Source organism: Oncorhynchus nerka, linkage group LG2, assembly GCF_034236695.1.
Source record: "Oncorhynchus nerka isolate Pitt River linkage group LG2, Oner_Uvic_2.0, whole genome shotgun sequence".
Taxonomy (NCBI): Eukaryota; Metazoa; Chordata; class Actinopteri; order Salmoniformes; family Salmonidae; genus Oncorhynchus; species Oncorhynchus nerka.
Window position 1 is genome coordinate 89,145,703 of NC_088397.1, and position 16,233 is coordinate 89,161,935.

At 43.9% G+C, this 16,233-nt stretch overlaps 1 protein-coding gene across 4 annotated transcripts in view; it reads left to right on the forward strand.

Annotated features, from left to right (window-relative positions):
- LOC115122217 (glutaminase kidney isoform, mitochondrial-like) overlaps positions 1 to 16,233 on the forward strand; it is a 57,374-nt gene that overhangs the window by 28,661 nt on the left and 12,480 nt on the right. For 3 of the 4 annotated variants that reach the window (XM_065004227.1, XM_065004228.1, XM_065004230.1), the window contains 4 exons: positions 1,149 to 1,280; positions 1,523 to 1,615; positions 2,029 to 2,090; positions 2,898 to 2,974. In XM_065004227.1, the coding sequence (XP_064860299.1) occupies positions 1,149 to 1,280; positions 1,523 to 1,615; positions 2,029 to 2,090; positions 2,898 to 2,974 (364 nt within the window). Of the gene's footprint in view, positions 1 to 1,148; positions 1,281 to 1,522; positions 1,616 to 2,028; positions 2,091 to 2,877; positions 2,975 to 16,233 lie in introns of all 4 variants that reach the window. The other variant, XR_010459771.1, reaches the window with a different exon arrangement.

Consider the following 16,233-nt stretch of genomic DNA (forward strand, 5'->3'; position numbering starts at 1 on the left):
CTGCACCAGACAGGATTGCTCTTGCCAGCATACTTGGGGTCTAAAATGTATGCTGCGGTGTGTATGGTCTTCAGGCTTCTTGATGTATTTCAGAACTGCAGTTTCCACGGCTTGGAGTAACAGTGAAGTGAGCAGGGCAGTACGGATTTCTTCTCTTACATCTGCAAGCAGAGTCTGAACATCAGACAGGATGGCATTTTCTCCCTCAATCCGTGCAATGGCTACGGCAGTTTCAGGCTGCTTACCACTCTCTCTCAAAATATATCATCCAGGAGGATCCTCTTGATCTGGCAGTCCATATCGGCAGACTGTGATATGGCCATTTCTTGGAGAGACAACTTTGGAAGGTTCTCCCATCTCCACCGAGGAACTCTGGAGTTCTGTCAGAGTGACCATCAGGTTCTTGGTCACTTTCTTGCTCAGTTTGGCCAGGTGGCCAACCCTAGGAAGAGTCTTGGCGGTTCCAAACTTCTTCCATTTAAGAATGATTGAGTCCACTGTGTTCTTGGGGACCTTCAATACTGCAGACATTTTTTGGTACGATTCTCAGACCATTCTGATCTGTGCCTCGACACAATCCTGACTCAGAGCTCTACGGACAATTCCTTCAACCTCATGGCTTGGTTTTTGCTCTGACATGCACTGTCAACTATGGGACCTTATATAGACAGGTGTGTACCTTTCCAAATCATGTCCAATCAATTGAATTTACCACAGTTGGGCTCCAATTAAGGATGATAAATGGAAACAGGATGCACCTGATCTCAAATTCTAGTCTCATAGAAAACGTTCTGAATACCTAAATAAGGTATCTGTTTTTTATTTTTAATAAATTTGCAAAAATGTCTAAAAACCTTATTTTGCATTGTCATTATGGGGTATTGAGTGTAAATTGAGGACATTTAAAAAAAAAAAATCCATTTTAGAATAAGGCTGTAACGTAACAAAATGTGAGAAAAGTGAAGGGATCTGTATACTTCCTGAATACACTGTATCTGTATTAGTAATTTAGTAAACTGTTTTAAATACCCTGTATAAACCTTTTTAAACATCTATTTGCCAAATGAAGGCCACCTTTTTCTTTAGTTGGATGATATAACGGACACTTTTACCATACCCTGTATGGCCCCTGTATGCTTCTCTCCCAGGTGGGCTTGCCTGCTAAGTCTGGGGTGTCAGGAGCAGTTCTGTTGGTGGTTCCTAACGTCATGGGAGTCATGTGTTGGTCTCCTCCGTTAGACAGAGTTGGAAACAGTGTCAGAGGAATACACTTCTGCCAGGTAACCCGTTTTACACACGATGTATGACACAATGACTGAATGACTTGTACAGAGTGAACACTTGCATGTACAGGAGGGAGAAATGCTTGTGTACTCCGTATTCATGTGTTTTGCCGAGGTTTTTGAATGTGTTACGAAGTCCTCGTATAGGTACTCTTTAAATAGCGTTTAACCACATGCAACACGTATCATGTTTTCGCTTCCCCATAAACTATCTGCTTTTTACTGTCTTGGTCTTGCAGGAGCTGGTGTCTTTGTTTAACTTCCACAACTATGACAACCTGAGACACTTGGTCAAGAAGCAGGATCCTCGAAGGCAGGACGGGGATGATAGGGTAAGGGCTTTTGAGAGTTATGAGCCTTTTATGAAAATCTAATCCAATTTTAGCAGATGTTATTACGAGTGTAGCGAAATGCTTGTGCTTCTAGTTCCGACAATGTAGTAATATCTAACAATTCCACAACAACTACCTAATACACACAAATCTAAGTAAAGCAATAGAAATCTAATATATACACATAAATATACATATTCATATTCCATCCCTTTACTTAGATTTGTGTGTATTAGGTAGTTGTTGTGGAATTGTTAAGGTAAACATACCAACAATTGAACATATTTGCTAGAACATGAATTGAGGTTGAAGTTTGCTCTTGCTATGATGAGCACTATGACTGACATGGGGGCGGTGTTGTCTACCGGTATCCCGCCCAGTCTAAAGTGTATTTATCTCTGCTATATCTGTAGAACAAGTCTGTGGTGAGCCTGATGTTTGCAGCCTACAGTGGAGATGTGTCAGCCCTCAGAAGGTAAAATACCAAATCAAGGAGTCTACAGAAGGAGGGTTTATGTTTTACTTAGTTTCACCACGAAGTCACATGCTGTAGATGTCACTCTCTCGTCTCGCTACTAATCCTTCACAGTAACTCTTGATGTAACTCTTGATGTCACTCTCTCGTCTCGCTACTAATCCTTCACAGTAACTCTTGATGTCACTCTCTCGTCTCGCTACTAATCCTTCACAGTAACTCTTGATGTCACTCTCTCGTCTCGCTACTAATCCTTCACAGTAACTCTTGATGTCACTCTCTCGTCTCGCTACTAATCCTTCACAGTAACTCTTGATGTCACTCTCTCGTCTCGCTACTAATCCTTCACAGTAACTATTGATGTCACTCTCTCGTCTCGCTACTAATCCTTCACAGTAACTATTGATGTCACTCTCTCGTCTCGCTACTAATCCTTCACAGTAACTATTGATGTCACTCGCTCTCCTAACTACGAATCCTTCACAGTAACTCTTGATGTCACTCGCTCTCCTAATTACGGATCCTTCACAGTAACTCTTGATGTCACTCTCTCCTCGTTACTAATCCTTCACAGTAACTCTTGATGTCACTCGCTCTCCTAATTACGGATCCTTCACAGTAACTCTTGATGTCACTCTCTCCTCGCTACTAATCCTTCACAGTAACTATTGATGTCACTCTCTCCTAGCTACTAATCCTTCACAGTAACTCTTGATGTCACTCTCTCTCCTAGCTACTAATCCTTCACAGTAACTCTTTGAAATGAGGAATACTATGTAGAATATAGCTTGTCTCCTATCCTCTGAGGTTTGCTCTGTCATTGATGGACATGGAGCTGAAGGACTATGACTCTAGGACCGCCCTACACGTGGCTGCTGGTGAGGGTGAGTTTCTCTCCACTGGCTCTTCAAAATGTTCTTCAATGTGATGTTCTGGTGCCTCCAGGGTCATTCAGACAGCTGCTTGAGGACCTTATTACTGATGAATGTGATGTTCTGGTGCCTCCAGGGTAATTCAGACAGCTGATTGAGGACCTTATTACTGATGAATGTGATGTTCTGGTGCCTCCAGGGTCATTCAGACAGCTGATTGAGGACCTTATTACTGATGAATGTGATGTTCTGGTGCCTCTTGGGTAATTCAGACAGCTGATTGAGGACCTTATTACTGATGAATGTGATGTTCTGGTGCCTCTAGGGGTAATTCAGACAGCTGATTGAGGACCTTATTACTGATGAATGTGATGTTCTGGTGCCTCCAGGGTAATTCAGACAGCTGATTGAGGACCTTATTACTGATGAATGTGATGTTCTGGTGCCTCCAGGGTAATTCAGACAGCTGATTGAGGACCTTATTACTGATGAATGTGATGTTCTGGTGCCTCTAGGGTCATTCAGACAGCTGATTGAGGACCTTATTACTGATGAATGTGATGTTCTGGTGCCTCTAGGGTCATTCAGACAGCTGATTGAGGACCTTATTACTGATGAATGTGATGTTCTGGTGCCTCTAGGGTCATTCAGACAGCTGATTGAGGACCTTATTACTGATGAATGTGATGTTCTGGTGCCTCCAGGGGTAATTCAGACAGCTGATTGAGGACCTTATTACTGATGAATGTGATGTTCTGGTGCCTCCAGGGGTAATTCAGACAGCTGATTGAGGACCTTATTACTGATGAATGTGATGTTCTGGTGCCTCTAGGGTCATTCAGACAGCTGATTGAGGACCTTATTACTGATGAATGTGATGTTCTGGTGCCTCTAGGGTCATTCAGACCGCTGATTGAGGACCTTATTACTGATGAATGTGATGTTCTGGTGCCTCTAGGGTCATTCAGACAGCTGATTGAGGACCTTATTACTGATGAATGTGATGTTCTGGTGCCTCCAGGGGTAATTCAGACAGCTGATTGAGGACCTCATTACTGATGAATGTGATGTTCTGGTGCCTCTAGGGTCATTCAGACAGCTGATTGAGGACCTTATTACTGATGAATGTGATGTTCTGGTGCCTCTAGGGTCATTCAGACAGCTGATTGAGGACCTTATTACTGATGAATGTGATGTTCTGGTGCCTCTAGGGTAATTCAGACAGCTGATTGAGGACCTTATTACTGATGAATGTGATGTTCTGGTGCCTCCAGGGTAATTCAGACAGCTGATTGAGGACCTTATTACTGATGAATGTGATGTTCTGGTGCCTCTAGGGTCATTCAGACAGCTGATTGAGGACCTTATTACTGATGAATGTTATGTTCTGGTGCCTCTAGGTTCATTCAGACAGCTGATTGAGGACCTTATTACTGATGAATGTGATGTTCTGGTGCCTCTAGGGTAATTCAGACAGCTGATTGAGGACCTTATTACTGATGAATGTGATGTTCTGGTGCCTCTAGGGGTAATTCAGACAGCTGATTGAGGACCTTATTACTGATGAATGTGATGTTCTGGTGCCTCTAGGGGTAATTCAGACAGCTGATTGAGGACCTTATTACTGATGAATGTGATGTTCTGGTGCCTCTAGGGTCATTCAGACAGCTGATTGAGGACCTTATTACTGATGAATGTGATGTTCTGGTGCCTCTAGGGTCATTCAGACAGCTGATTGAGGACCTTATTACTGATGAATGTGATGTTCTGGTGCCTCTAGGGGTCATTCAGACAGCTGATTGAGGACCTTATTACTGATGAATGTGATGTTCTGGTGCCTCTTGGGTCATTCAGACAGCTGATTGAGGACCTTATTACTGATGAATGTGATGTTCTGGTGCCTCTAGGGTCATTCAGACAGCTGATTGAGGACCTTATTACTGATGAATGTGATGTTCTGGTGCCTCTAGGGTCATTCAGACAGCTGATTGAGGACCTTATTACTGATGAATGTGATGTTCTGGTGCCTCTAGGGTCATTCAGACAGCTGATTGAGGACCTTATTACTGATGAATGTGATGTTCTGGTGCCTCTAGGGTCATTCAGACAGCTGATTGAGGACCTTATTACTGATGAATGTGATGTTCTGGTGCCTCTAGGGGTAATTCAGACAGCTGATTGAGGACCTTATTACTGATGAATGTGATGTTCTGGTGCCTCCAGGGTCATTCAGACAGCTGATTGAGGACCTCATTACTGATGAATGTGATGTTCTGGTGCCTCTTGGGTAATTCAGACAGCTGATTGAGGACCTTATTACTGATGAATGTGATGTTCTGGTGCCTCTAGGGTCATTCAGACAGCTGATTGAGGACCTTATTACTGATGAATGTGATGTTCTGGTGCCTCTTGGGTCATTCAGACAGCTGATTGAGGACCTTATTACTGATGAATGTGATGTTCTGGTGCCTCTTGGGTCATTCAGACAGCTGATTGAGGACCTTATTACTGATGAATGTGATGTTCTGGTGCCTCTTGGGTAATTCAGACAGCTGATTGAGGACCTTATTACTGATGAATGTGATGTTCTGGTGCCTCTAGGGTCATTCAGACAGCTGATTGAGGACCTTATTACTGATGAATGTGATGTTCTGGTGCCTCTTGGGTAATTCAGACAGCTGATTGAGGACCTTATTACTGATGAATGTGATGTTCTGGTGCCTCTTGGGTAATTCAGACAGCTGATTGAGGACCTTATTACTGATGAATGTGATGTTCTGGTGCCTCCAGGGGTAATTTAGACAGCTGATTGAGGACCTCATTACTGATGAATGTGATGTTCTGGTGCCTCTAGGGTCATTCAGACAGCTGATTGAGGACCTTATTACTGATGAATGTGATGTTCTGGTGCCTCTAGGGTCATTCAGACAGCTGATTGAGGACCTTATTACTGATGAATGTGATGTTCTGGTGCCTCTAGGGTAATTCAGACAGCTGATTGAGGACCTTATTACTGATGAATGTGATGTTCTGGTGCCTCCAGGGGTAATTCAGACAGCTGATTGAGGACCTTATTACTGATGAATGTGATGTTCTGGTGCCTCTAGGGTCATTCAGACAGCTGATTGAGGACCTTATTACTGATGAATGTGATGTTCTGGTGCCTCTAGGGGTAATTCAGACAGCTGATTGAGGACCTTATTACTGATGAATGTGATGTTCTGGTGCCTCTAGGGGTAATTCAGACAGCTGATTGAGGACCTTATTACTGATGAATGTGATGTTCTGGTGCCTCTAGGGTCATTCAGACAGCTGATTGAGGACCTTATTACTGATGAATGTGATGTTCTGGTGCCTCTAGGGTCATTCAGACAGCTGATTGAGGACCTTATTACTGATGAATGTGATGTTCTGGTGCCTCTAGGGGTCATTCAGACAGCTGATTGAGGACCTTATTACTGATGAATGTGATGTTCTGGTGCCTCTTGGGTCATTCAGACAGCTGATTGAGGACCTTATTACTGATGAATGTGATGTTCTGGTGTCTCTAGGGTCATTCAGACAGCTGATTGAGGACCTTATTACTGATGAATGTGATGTTCTGGTGCCTCTAGGGGTCATTCAGACAGCTGATTGAGGACCTTATTACTGATGCATGTGATGTTCTGGTGCCTCTAGGGTCATTCAGACAGCTGATTGAGGACCTTATTACTGATGAATGTGATGTTCTGATGCCTCCAGGGGTAATTCAGACAGCTGATTGAGGACCTTATTACTGATGAATGTGATGTTCTGGTGCCTCTAGGGTCATTCAGACAGCTGATTGAGGACCTTATTACTGATGAATGTGATGTTCTGGTGCCTCTTGGGTAATTCAGACAGCTGATTGAGGACCTTATTACTGATGAATGTGATGTTCTGGTTCCTCTAGGGTCATTCAGACAGCTGATTGAGGACCTTATTACTGATGAATGTGATGTTCTGGTGCCTCTAGGGTCATTCAGACAGCTGATTGAGGACCTTATTACTGATGAATGTGATGTTCTGGTGCCTCTAGGGTCATTCAGACAGCTGATTGAGGACCTTATTACTGATGAATGTGATGTTCTGGTGCCTCTAGGGTCATTCAGACAGCTGATTGAGGACCTTATTACTGATGAATGTGATGTTCTGGTGCCTCTAGGGGTAATTCAGACAGCTGATTGAGGACCTCATTACTGATGAATGTGATGTTCTGGTGCCTCTAGGGGTAATTCAGACAGCTGGTTGAGGACCTTATTACTGATGAATGTGATGTTCTGGTGCCTCTTGGGTAATTCAGACAGCTGATTGAGGACCTTATTACTGATGAATGTGATGTTCTGGTGCCTCCAGGGTCATTCAGACAGCTGATTGAGGACCTCATTACTGATGAATGTGATGTTCTGGTGCCTCTTGGGTAATTCAGACAGCTGATTGAGGACCTTATTATTGATGAATGTGATGTTCTGGTGCCTCTAGGGTCATTCAGACAGCTGATTGAGGACCTTATTACTGATGAATGTGATGTTCTGGTGCCTCTTGGGTCATTCAGACAGCTGATTGAGGACCTTATTACTGATGAATGTGATGTTCTGGTGCCTCTTGGGTCATTCAGACAGCTGATTGAGGACCTTATTACTGATGAATGTGATGTTCTGGTGCCTCTTGGGTCATTCAGACAGCTGATTGAGGACCTTATTACTGATGAATGTGATGTTCTGGTGCCTCTTGGGTAATTCAGACAGCTGATTGAGGACCTTATTACTGATGAATGTGATGTTCTGGTGCCTCTAGGGTCATTCAGACAGCTGATTGAGGACCTTATTACTGATGAATGTGATGTTCTGGTGCCTCTAGGGGTAATTCAGACAGCTGATTGAGGACCTTATTACTGATGAATGTGATGTTCTGGTGCCTCCAGGGTCATTCAGACAGCTGATTGAGGACCTTATTACTGATGAATGTGATGTTCTGGTGTCTCTTGGGTAATTCAGACAGCTGATTGAGGACCTTATTACTGATGAATGTGATGTTCTGGTGCCTCCAGGGTCATTCAGACAGCTGATTGAGGACCTTATTACTGATGAATGTGATGTTCTGGTGCCTCTAGGGTCATTCAGACAGCTGATTGAGGACCTTATTACTGATGAATGTGATGTTCTGGTGCCTCTAGGGTCATTCAGACAGATGATTGAGGACCTTATTACTGATGAATGTGATGTTCTGGTGCCTCTAGGGTCATTCAGACAGCTGATTGAGGACCTTATTACTGATGAATGTGATGTTCTGGTGCCTCTAGGGTCATTCAGACAGCTGATTGAGGACCTTATTACTGATGAATGTGATGTTCTGGTGCCTCTAGGGGTAATTCAGACAGCTGATTGAGGACCTCATTACTGATGAATGTGATGTTCTGGTGCCTCTAGGGGTAATTCAGACAGCTGGTTGAGGACCTTATTACTGATGAATGTGATGTTCTGGTGCCTCTTGGGTAATTCAGACAGCTGATTGAGAGGACCTTATTACTGATGAATGTGATGTTCTGGTGCCTCCAGGGTCATTCAGACAGCTGATTGAGGACCTCATTACTGATGAATGTGATGTTCTGGTGCCTCTTGGGTAATTCAGACAGCTGATTGAGGACCTTATTACTGATGAATGTGATGTTCTGGTGCCTCTAGGGGTAATTCAGACAGCTGATTGAGGACCTTATTACTGATGAATGTGATGTTCTGGTGCCTCCAGGGTCATTCAGACAGCTGATTGAGGACCTTATTACTGATGAATGTGATGTTCTGGTGTCTCTTGGGTAATTCAGACAGCTGATTGAGGACCTTATTACTGATGAATGTGATGTTCTGGTGCCTCCAGGGTCATTCAGACAGCTGATTGAGGACCTTATTACTGATGAATGTGATGTTCTGGTGCCTCTAGGGTCATTCAGACAGCTGATTGAGGACCTTATTACTGATGAATGTGATGTTCTGGTGCCTCTAGGGTCATTCAGACAGCTGATTGAGGACCTTATTACTGATGAATGTGATGTTCTGGTGCCTCTAGGGTAATTCAGACAGCTGATTGAGGACCTTATTACTGATGAATGTGATGTTCTGGTGCCTCTAGGGTCATTCAGACAGCTGATTGAGGACCTTATTACTGATGAATGTGATGTTCTGGTGCCTCTAGGGTCATTCAGACAGCTGATTGAGGACCTTATTACTGATGAATGTGATGTTCTGGTGCCTCTAGGGGTAATTCAGACAGCTGATTGAGGACCTCATTACTGATGAATGTGATGTTCTGGTGCCTCTAGGGGTAATTCAGACAGCTGATTGAGGACCTCATTACTGATGAATGTGATGTTCTGGTGCCTCTAGGGGTAATTCAGACAGCTGATTGAGGACCTTATTACTGATGAATGTGATGTTCTGGTGCCTCTAGGGTCATTCAGACAGCTGATTGAGGACCTTATTACTGATGAATGTGATGTTCTGGTGCCTCTAGGGTCATTCAGACAGCTGATTGAGGACCTTATTACTGATGAATGTGATGTTCTGGTGCCTCTAGGGTCATTCAGACAGCTGATTGAGGACCTTATTACTGATGAATGTGATGTTCTGGTGCCTCTAGGGTCATTCAGACAGCTGATTGAGGACCTTATTACTGATGAATGTGATGTTCTGGTGCCTCTAGGGGTAATTCAGACAGCTGATTGAGGACCTCATTACTGATGAATGTGATGTTCTGGTGCCTCTAGGGGTAATTCAGACAGCTGGTTGAGGACCTTATTACTGATGAATGTGATGTTCTGGTGCCTCTTGGGTAATTCAGACAGCTGATTGAGGACCTTATTACTGATGAATGTGATGTTCTGGTGCCTCCAGGGTCATTCAGACAGCTGATTGAGGACCTCATTACTGATGAATGTGATGTTCTGGTGCCTCTTGGGTAATTCAGACAGCTGATTGAGGACCTTATTACTGATGAATGTGATGTTCTGGTGCCTCTAGGGTCATTCAGACAGCTGATTGAGGACCTTATTACTGATGAATGTGATGTTCTGGTGCCTCTTGGGTCATTCAGACAGCTGATTGAGGACCTTATTACTGATGAATGTGATGTTCTGGTGCCTCTTGGGTCATTCAGACAGCTGATTGAGGACCTTATTACTGATGAATGTGATGTTCTGGTGCCTCTTGGGTCATTCAGACAGCTGATTGAGGACCTTATTACTGATGATTGTGATGTTCTGGTGCCTCTTGGGTAATTCAGACAGCTGATTGAGGACCTTATTACTGATGAATGTGATGTTCTGGTGCCTCTAGGGTCATTCAGACAGCTGATTGAGGACCTTATTACTGATGAATGTGATGTTCTGGTGCCTCTTGGGTAATTCAGACAGCTGATTGAGGACCTTATTACTGATGAATGTGATGTTCTGGTGCCTCTTGGGTAATTCAGACAGCTGATTGAGGACCTTATTACTGATGAATGTGATGTTCTGGTGCCTCTTGGGTAATTCAGACAGCTGATTGAGGACCTTATTACTGATGAATGTGATGTTCTGGTGCCTCTTGGGTAATTCAGACAGCTGATTGAGGACCTTATTACTGATGAATGTGATGTTCTGGTGCCTCTAGGGGTAATTCAGACAGCTGATTGAGGACCTTATTACTGATGAATGTGATGTTCTGGTGCCTCCAGGGTCATTCAGACAGCTGATTGAGGACCTTATTACTGATGAATGTGATGTTCTGGTGTCTCTTGGGTAATTCAGACAGCTGATTGAGGACCTTATTACTGATGAATGTGATGTTCTGGTGCCTCCAGGGTCATTCAGACAGCTGATTGAGGACCTTATTACTGATGAATGTGATGTTCTGGTGCCTCTAGGGTCATTCAGACAGCTGATTGAGGACCTTATTACTGATGAATGTGATGTTCTGGTGCCTCTAGGGTCATTCAGACAGCTGATTGAGGACCTTATTACTGATGAATGTGATGTTCTGGTGCCTCTAGGGGTAATTCAGACAGCTGATTGAGGACCTCATTACTGATGAATGTGATGTTCTGGTGCCTCCAGGGTCATTCAGACAGCTGATTGAGGACCTCATTACTGATGAATGTGATGTTCTGGTGCCTCTTGGGTAATTCAGACAGCTGATTGAGGACCTTATTACTGATGAATGTGATGTTCTGGTGCCTCTAGGGGTAATTCAGACAGCTGATTGAGGACCTTATTACTGATGAATGTGATGTTCTGGTGCCTCCAGGGTCATTCAGACAGCTGATTGAGGACCTTATTACTGATGAATGTGATGTTCTGGTGTCTCTTGGGTAATTCAGACAGCTGATTGAGGACCTTATTACTGATGAATGTGATGTTCTGGTGCCTCCAGGGTCATTCAGACAGCTGATTGAGGACCTTATTACTGATGAATGTGATGTTCTGGTGCCTCTAGGGTCATTCAGACAGCTGATTGAGGACCTTATTACTGATGAATGTGATGTTCTGGTGCCTCTAGGGTCATTCAGACAGCTGATTGAGGACCTTATTACTGATGAATGTGATGTTCTGGTGCCTCTAGGGTAATTCAGACAGCTGATTGAGGACCTTATTACTGATGAATGTGATGTTCTGGTGCCTCTAGGGTCATTCAGACAGCTGATTGAGGACCTTATTACTGATGAATGTGATGTTCTGGTTCCTCTAGGGTCATTCAGACAGCTGATTGAGGACCTTATTACTGATGAATGTGATGTTCTGGTGCCTCTAGGGGTAATTCAGACAGCTGATTGAGGACCTCATTACTGATGAATGTGATGTTCTGGTGCCTCTAGGGGTAATTCAGACAGCTGATTGAGGACCTCATTACTGATGAATGTGATGTTCTGGTGCCTCTAGGGGTAATTCAGACAGCTGATTGAGGACCTCATTACTGATGAATGTGATGTTCTGGTGCCTCTAGGGGTAATTCAGACAGCTGATTGAGGACCTCATTACTGATGAATGTGATGTTCTGGTGCCTCCAGGGTAATTCAGACAGCTGATTGAGGACCTTATTACTGATGAATGTGATGTTCTGGTGCCTCTAGGGTCATTCAGACAGCTGATTGAGGACCTTATTACTGATGAATGTGATGTTCTGGTGCCTCTTGGGTCATTCAGACAGCTGATTGAGGACCTTATTACTGATGAATGTGATGTTCTGGTGCCTCTAGGGTCATTCAGACAGCTGATTGAGGACCTTATTACTGATGAATGTGATGTTCTGGTGCCTCCAGGGTAATTCAGACAGCTGATTGAGGACCTTATTACTGATGAATGTGATGTTCTGGTGCCTCCAGGGTCATTCAGACAGCTGATTGAGGACCTTATTACTGATGAATGTGATGTTCTGGTGTCTCTTGGGTAATTCAGACAGCTGATTGAGGACCTTATTACTGATGAATGTGATGTTCTGGTGCCTCCAGGGTCATTCAGACAGCTGATTGAGGACCTTATTACTGATGAATGTGATGTTCTGGTGCCTCTAGGGTCATTCAGACAGCTGATTGAGGACCTTATTACTGATGAATGTGATGTTCTGGTGCCTCTAGGGTCATTCAGACAGCTGATTGAGGACCTTATTACTGATGAATGTGATGTTCTGGTGCCTCTAGGGTAATTCAGACAGCTGATTGAGGACCTTATTACTGATGAATGTGATGTTCTGGTGCCTTTAGGGTCATTCAGACAGCTGATTGAGGACCTTATTACTGATGAATGTGATGTTCTGGTGCCTCTAGGGTCATTCAGACAGCTGATTGAGGACCTTATTACTGATGAATGTGATGTTCTGGTGCCTCTAGGGGTAATTCAGACAGCTGATTGAGGACCTCATTACTGATGAATGTGATGTTCTGGTGCCTCTAGGGGTAATTCAGACAGCTGATTGAGGACCTCATTACTGATGAATGTGATGTTCTGGTGCCTCTAGGGGTAATTCAGACAGCTGATTGAGGACCTCATTACTGATGAATGTGATGTTCTGGTTCCTCTAGGGGTAATTCAGACAGCTGATTGAGGACCTTATTACTGATGAATGTGATGTTCTGGTGCCTCTAGGGTCATTCAGACAGCTGATTGAGGACCTTATTACTGATGAATGTGATGTTCTGGTGCCTCTAGGGTCATTCAGACAGCTGATTGAGGACCTTATTACTGATGAATGTGATGTTCTGGTGCCTCTAGGGTCATTCAGACAGCTGATTGAGGACCTTATTACTGATGAATGTGATGTTCTGGTGCCTCTAGGGTCATTCAGACAGCTGATTGAGGACCTTATTACTGATGAATGTGATGTTCTGGTTCCTCTAGGGTCATTCAGACAGCTGATTGAGGACCTTATTACTGATGAATGTGATGTTCTGGTGCCTCTAGGGGTAATTCAGACAGCTGATTGAGGACCTCATTACTGATGAATGTGATGTTCTGGTGCCTCTAGGGGTAATTCAGACAGCTGATTGAGGACCTCATTACTGATGAATGTGATGTTCTGGTGCCTCTAGGGTAATTCAGACAGCTGATTGAGGACCTCATTACTGATGAATGTGATGTTCTGGTGCCTCTAGGGGTAATTCAGACAGCTGATTGAGGACCTCATTACTGATGAATGTGATGTTCTGGTGCCTCCAGGGTAATTCAGACAGCTGATTGAGGACCTTATTACTGATGAATGTGATGTTCTGGTGCCTCTAGGGTCATTCAGACAGCTGATTGAGGACCTTATTACTGATGAATGTGATGTTCTGGTGCCTCTTGGGTCATTCAGACAGCTGATTGAGGACCTTATTACTGATGAATGTGATGTTCTGGTGCCTCTAGGGTCATTCAGACAGCTGATTGAGGACCTTATTACTGATGAATGTGATGTTCTGGTGCCTCCAGGGTAATTCAGACAGCTGATTGAGGACCTTATTACTGATGAATGTGATGTTCTGGTGCCTCCAGGGTCATTCAGACAGCTGATTGAGGACCTTATTACTGATGAATGTGATGTTCTGGTGTCTCTTGGGTAATTCAGACAGCTGATTGAGGACCTTATATTACTGATGAATGTGATGTTCTGGTGCCTCCAGGGTCATTCAGACAGCTGATTGAGGACCTTATTACTGATGAATGTGATGTTCTGGTGCCTCTAGGGTCATTCAGACAGCTGATTGAGGACCTTATTACTGATGAATGTGATGTTCTGGTGCCTCTAGGGTCATTCAGACAGCTGATTGAGGACCTTATTACTGATGAATGTGATGTTCTGGTGCCTCTAGGGTAATTCAGACAGCTGATTGAGGACCTTATTACTGATGAATGTGATGTTCTGGTGCCTTTAGGGTCATTCAGACAGCTGATTGAGGACCTTATTACTGATGAATGTGATGTTCTGGTGCCTCTAGGGTCATTCAGACAGCTGATTGAGGACCTTATTACTGATGAATGTGATGTTCTGGTGCCTCTAGGGGTAATTCAGACAGCTGATTGAGGACCTCATTACTGATGAATGTGATGTTCTGGTGCCTCTAGGGGTAATTCAGACAGCTGATTGAGGACCTCATTACTGATGAATGTGATGTTCTGGTGCCTCTAGGGGTAATTCAGACAGCTGATTGAGGACCTCATTACTGATGAATGTGATGTTCTGGTTCCTCTAGGGGTAATTCAGACAGCTGATTGAGGACCTTATTACTGATGAATGTGATGTTCTGGTGCCTCTAGGGTCATTCAGACAGCTGATTGAGGACCTTATTACTGATGAATGTGATGTTCTGGTGCCTCTTGGGTAATTCAGACAGCTGATTGAGGACCTTATTACTGATGAATGTGATGTTCTGGTGCCTCTTGGGTAATTCAGACAGCTGATTGAGGACCTTATTACTGATGAATGTGATGTTCTGGTGCCTCTTGGGTAATTCAGACAGCTGATTGAGGACCTTATTACTGATGAATGTGATGTTCTGGTGCCTCTTGGGTCATTCAGACAGCTGATTGAGGACCTTATTACTGATGAATGTGATGTTCTGGTGCCTCTAGGGGTAATTCAGACAGCTGATTGAGGACCTTATTACTGATGAATGTGATGTTCTGGTGCCTCCAGGGTCATTCAGACAGCTGATTGAGGACCTTATTACTGATGAATGTGATGTTCTGGTGTCTCTTGGGTAATTCAGACAGCTGATTGAGGACCTTATTACTGATGAATGTGATGTTCTGGTGCCTCCAGGGTCATTCAGACAGCTGATTGAGGACCTTATTACTGATGAATGTGATGTTCTGGTGCCTCTAGGGTCATTCAGACAGCTGATTGAGGACCTTATTACTGATGAATGTGATGTTCTGGTGCCTCTAGGGTCATTCAGACAGCTGATTGAGGACCTTATTACTGATGAATGTGATGTTCTGGTGCCTCTAGGGGTAATTCAGACAGCTGATTGAGGACCTCATTACTGATGAATGTGATGTTCTGGTGCCTCTAGGGGTAATTCAGACAGCTGGTTGAGGACCTTATTACTGATGAATGTGATGTTCTGGTGCCTCTTGGGTAATTCAGACAGCTGATTGAGGACCTTATTACTGATGAATGTGATGTTCTGGTGCCTCTAGGGGTAATTCAGACAGCTGATTGAGGACCTCATTACTGATGAATGTGATGTTCTGGTGCCTCTTGGGTAATTCAGACAGCTGATTGAGGACCTTATTACTGATGAATGTGATGTTCTGGTGCCTCTAGGGGTAATTCAGACAGCTGATTGAGGACCTTATTACTGATGAATGTGATGTTCTGGTGCCTCCAGGGTCATTCAGACAGCTGATTGAGGACCTTATTACTGATGAATGTGATGTTCTGGTGTCTCTTGGGTAATTCAGACAGCTGATTGAGGACCTTATTACTGATGAATGTGATGTTCTGGTGCCTCCAGGGTCATTCAGACAGCTGATTGAGGACCTTATTACTGATGAATGTGATGTTCTGGTGCCTCTAGGGTCATTCAGACAGCTGATTGAGGACCTTATTACTGATGAATGTGATGTTCTGGTGCCTCTAGGGTCATTCAGACAGCTGATTGAGGACCTTATTACTGATGAATGTGATGTTCTGGTTCCTCTAGGGTCATTCAGACAGCTGATTGAGGACCTTATTACTGATGAATGTGATGTTCTGGTGCCTCCAGGGGTAATTCAGACAGCTGATTGAGGACCTCATTACTGATGA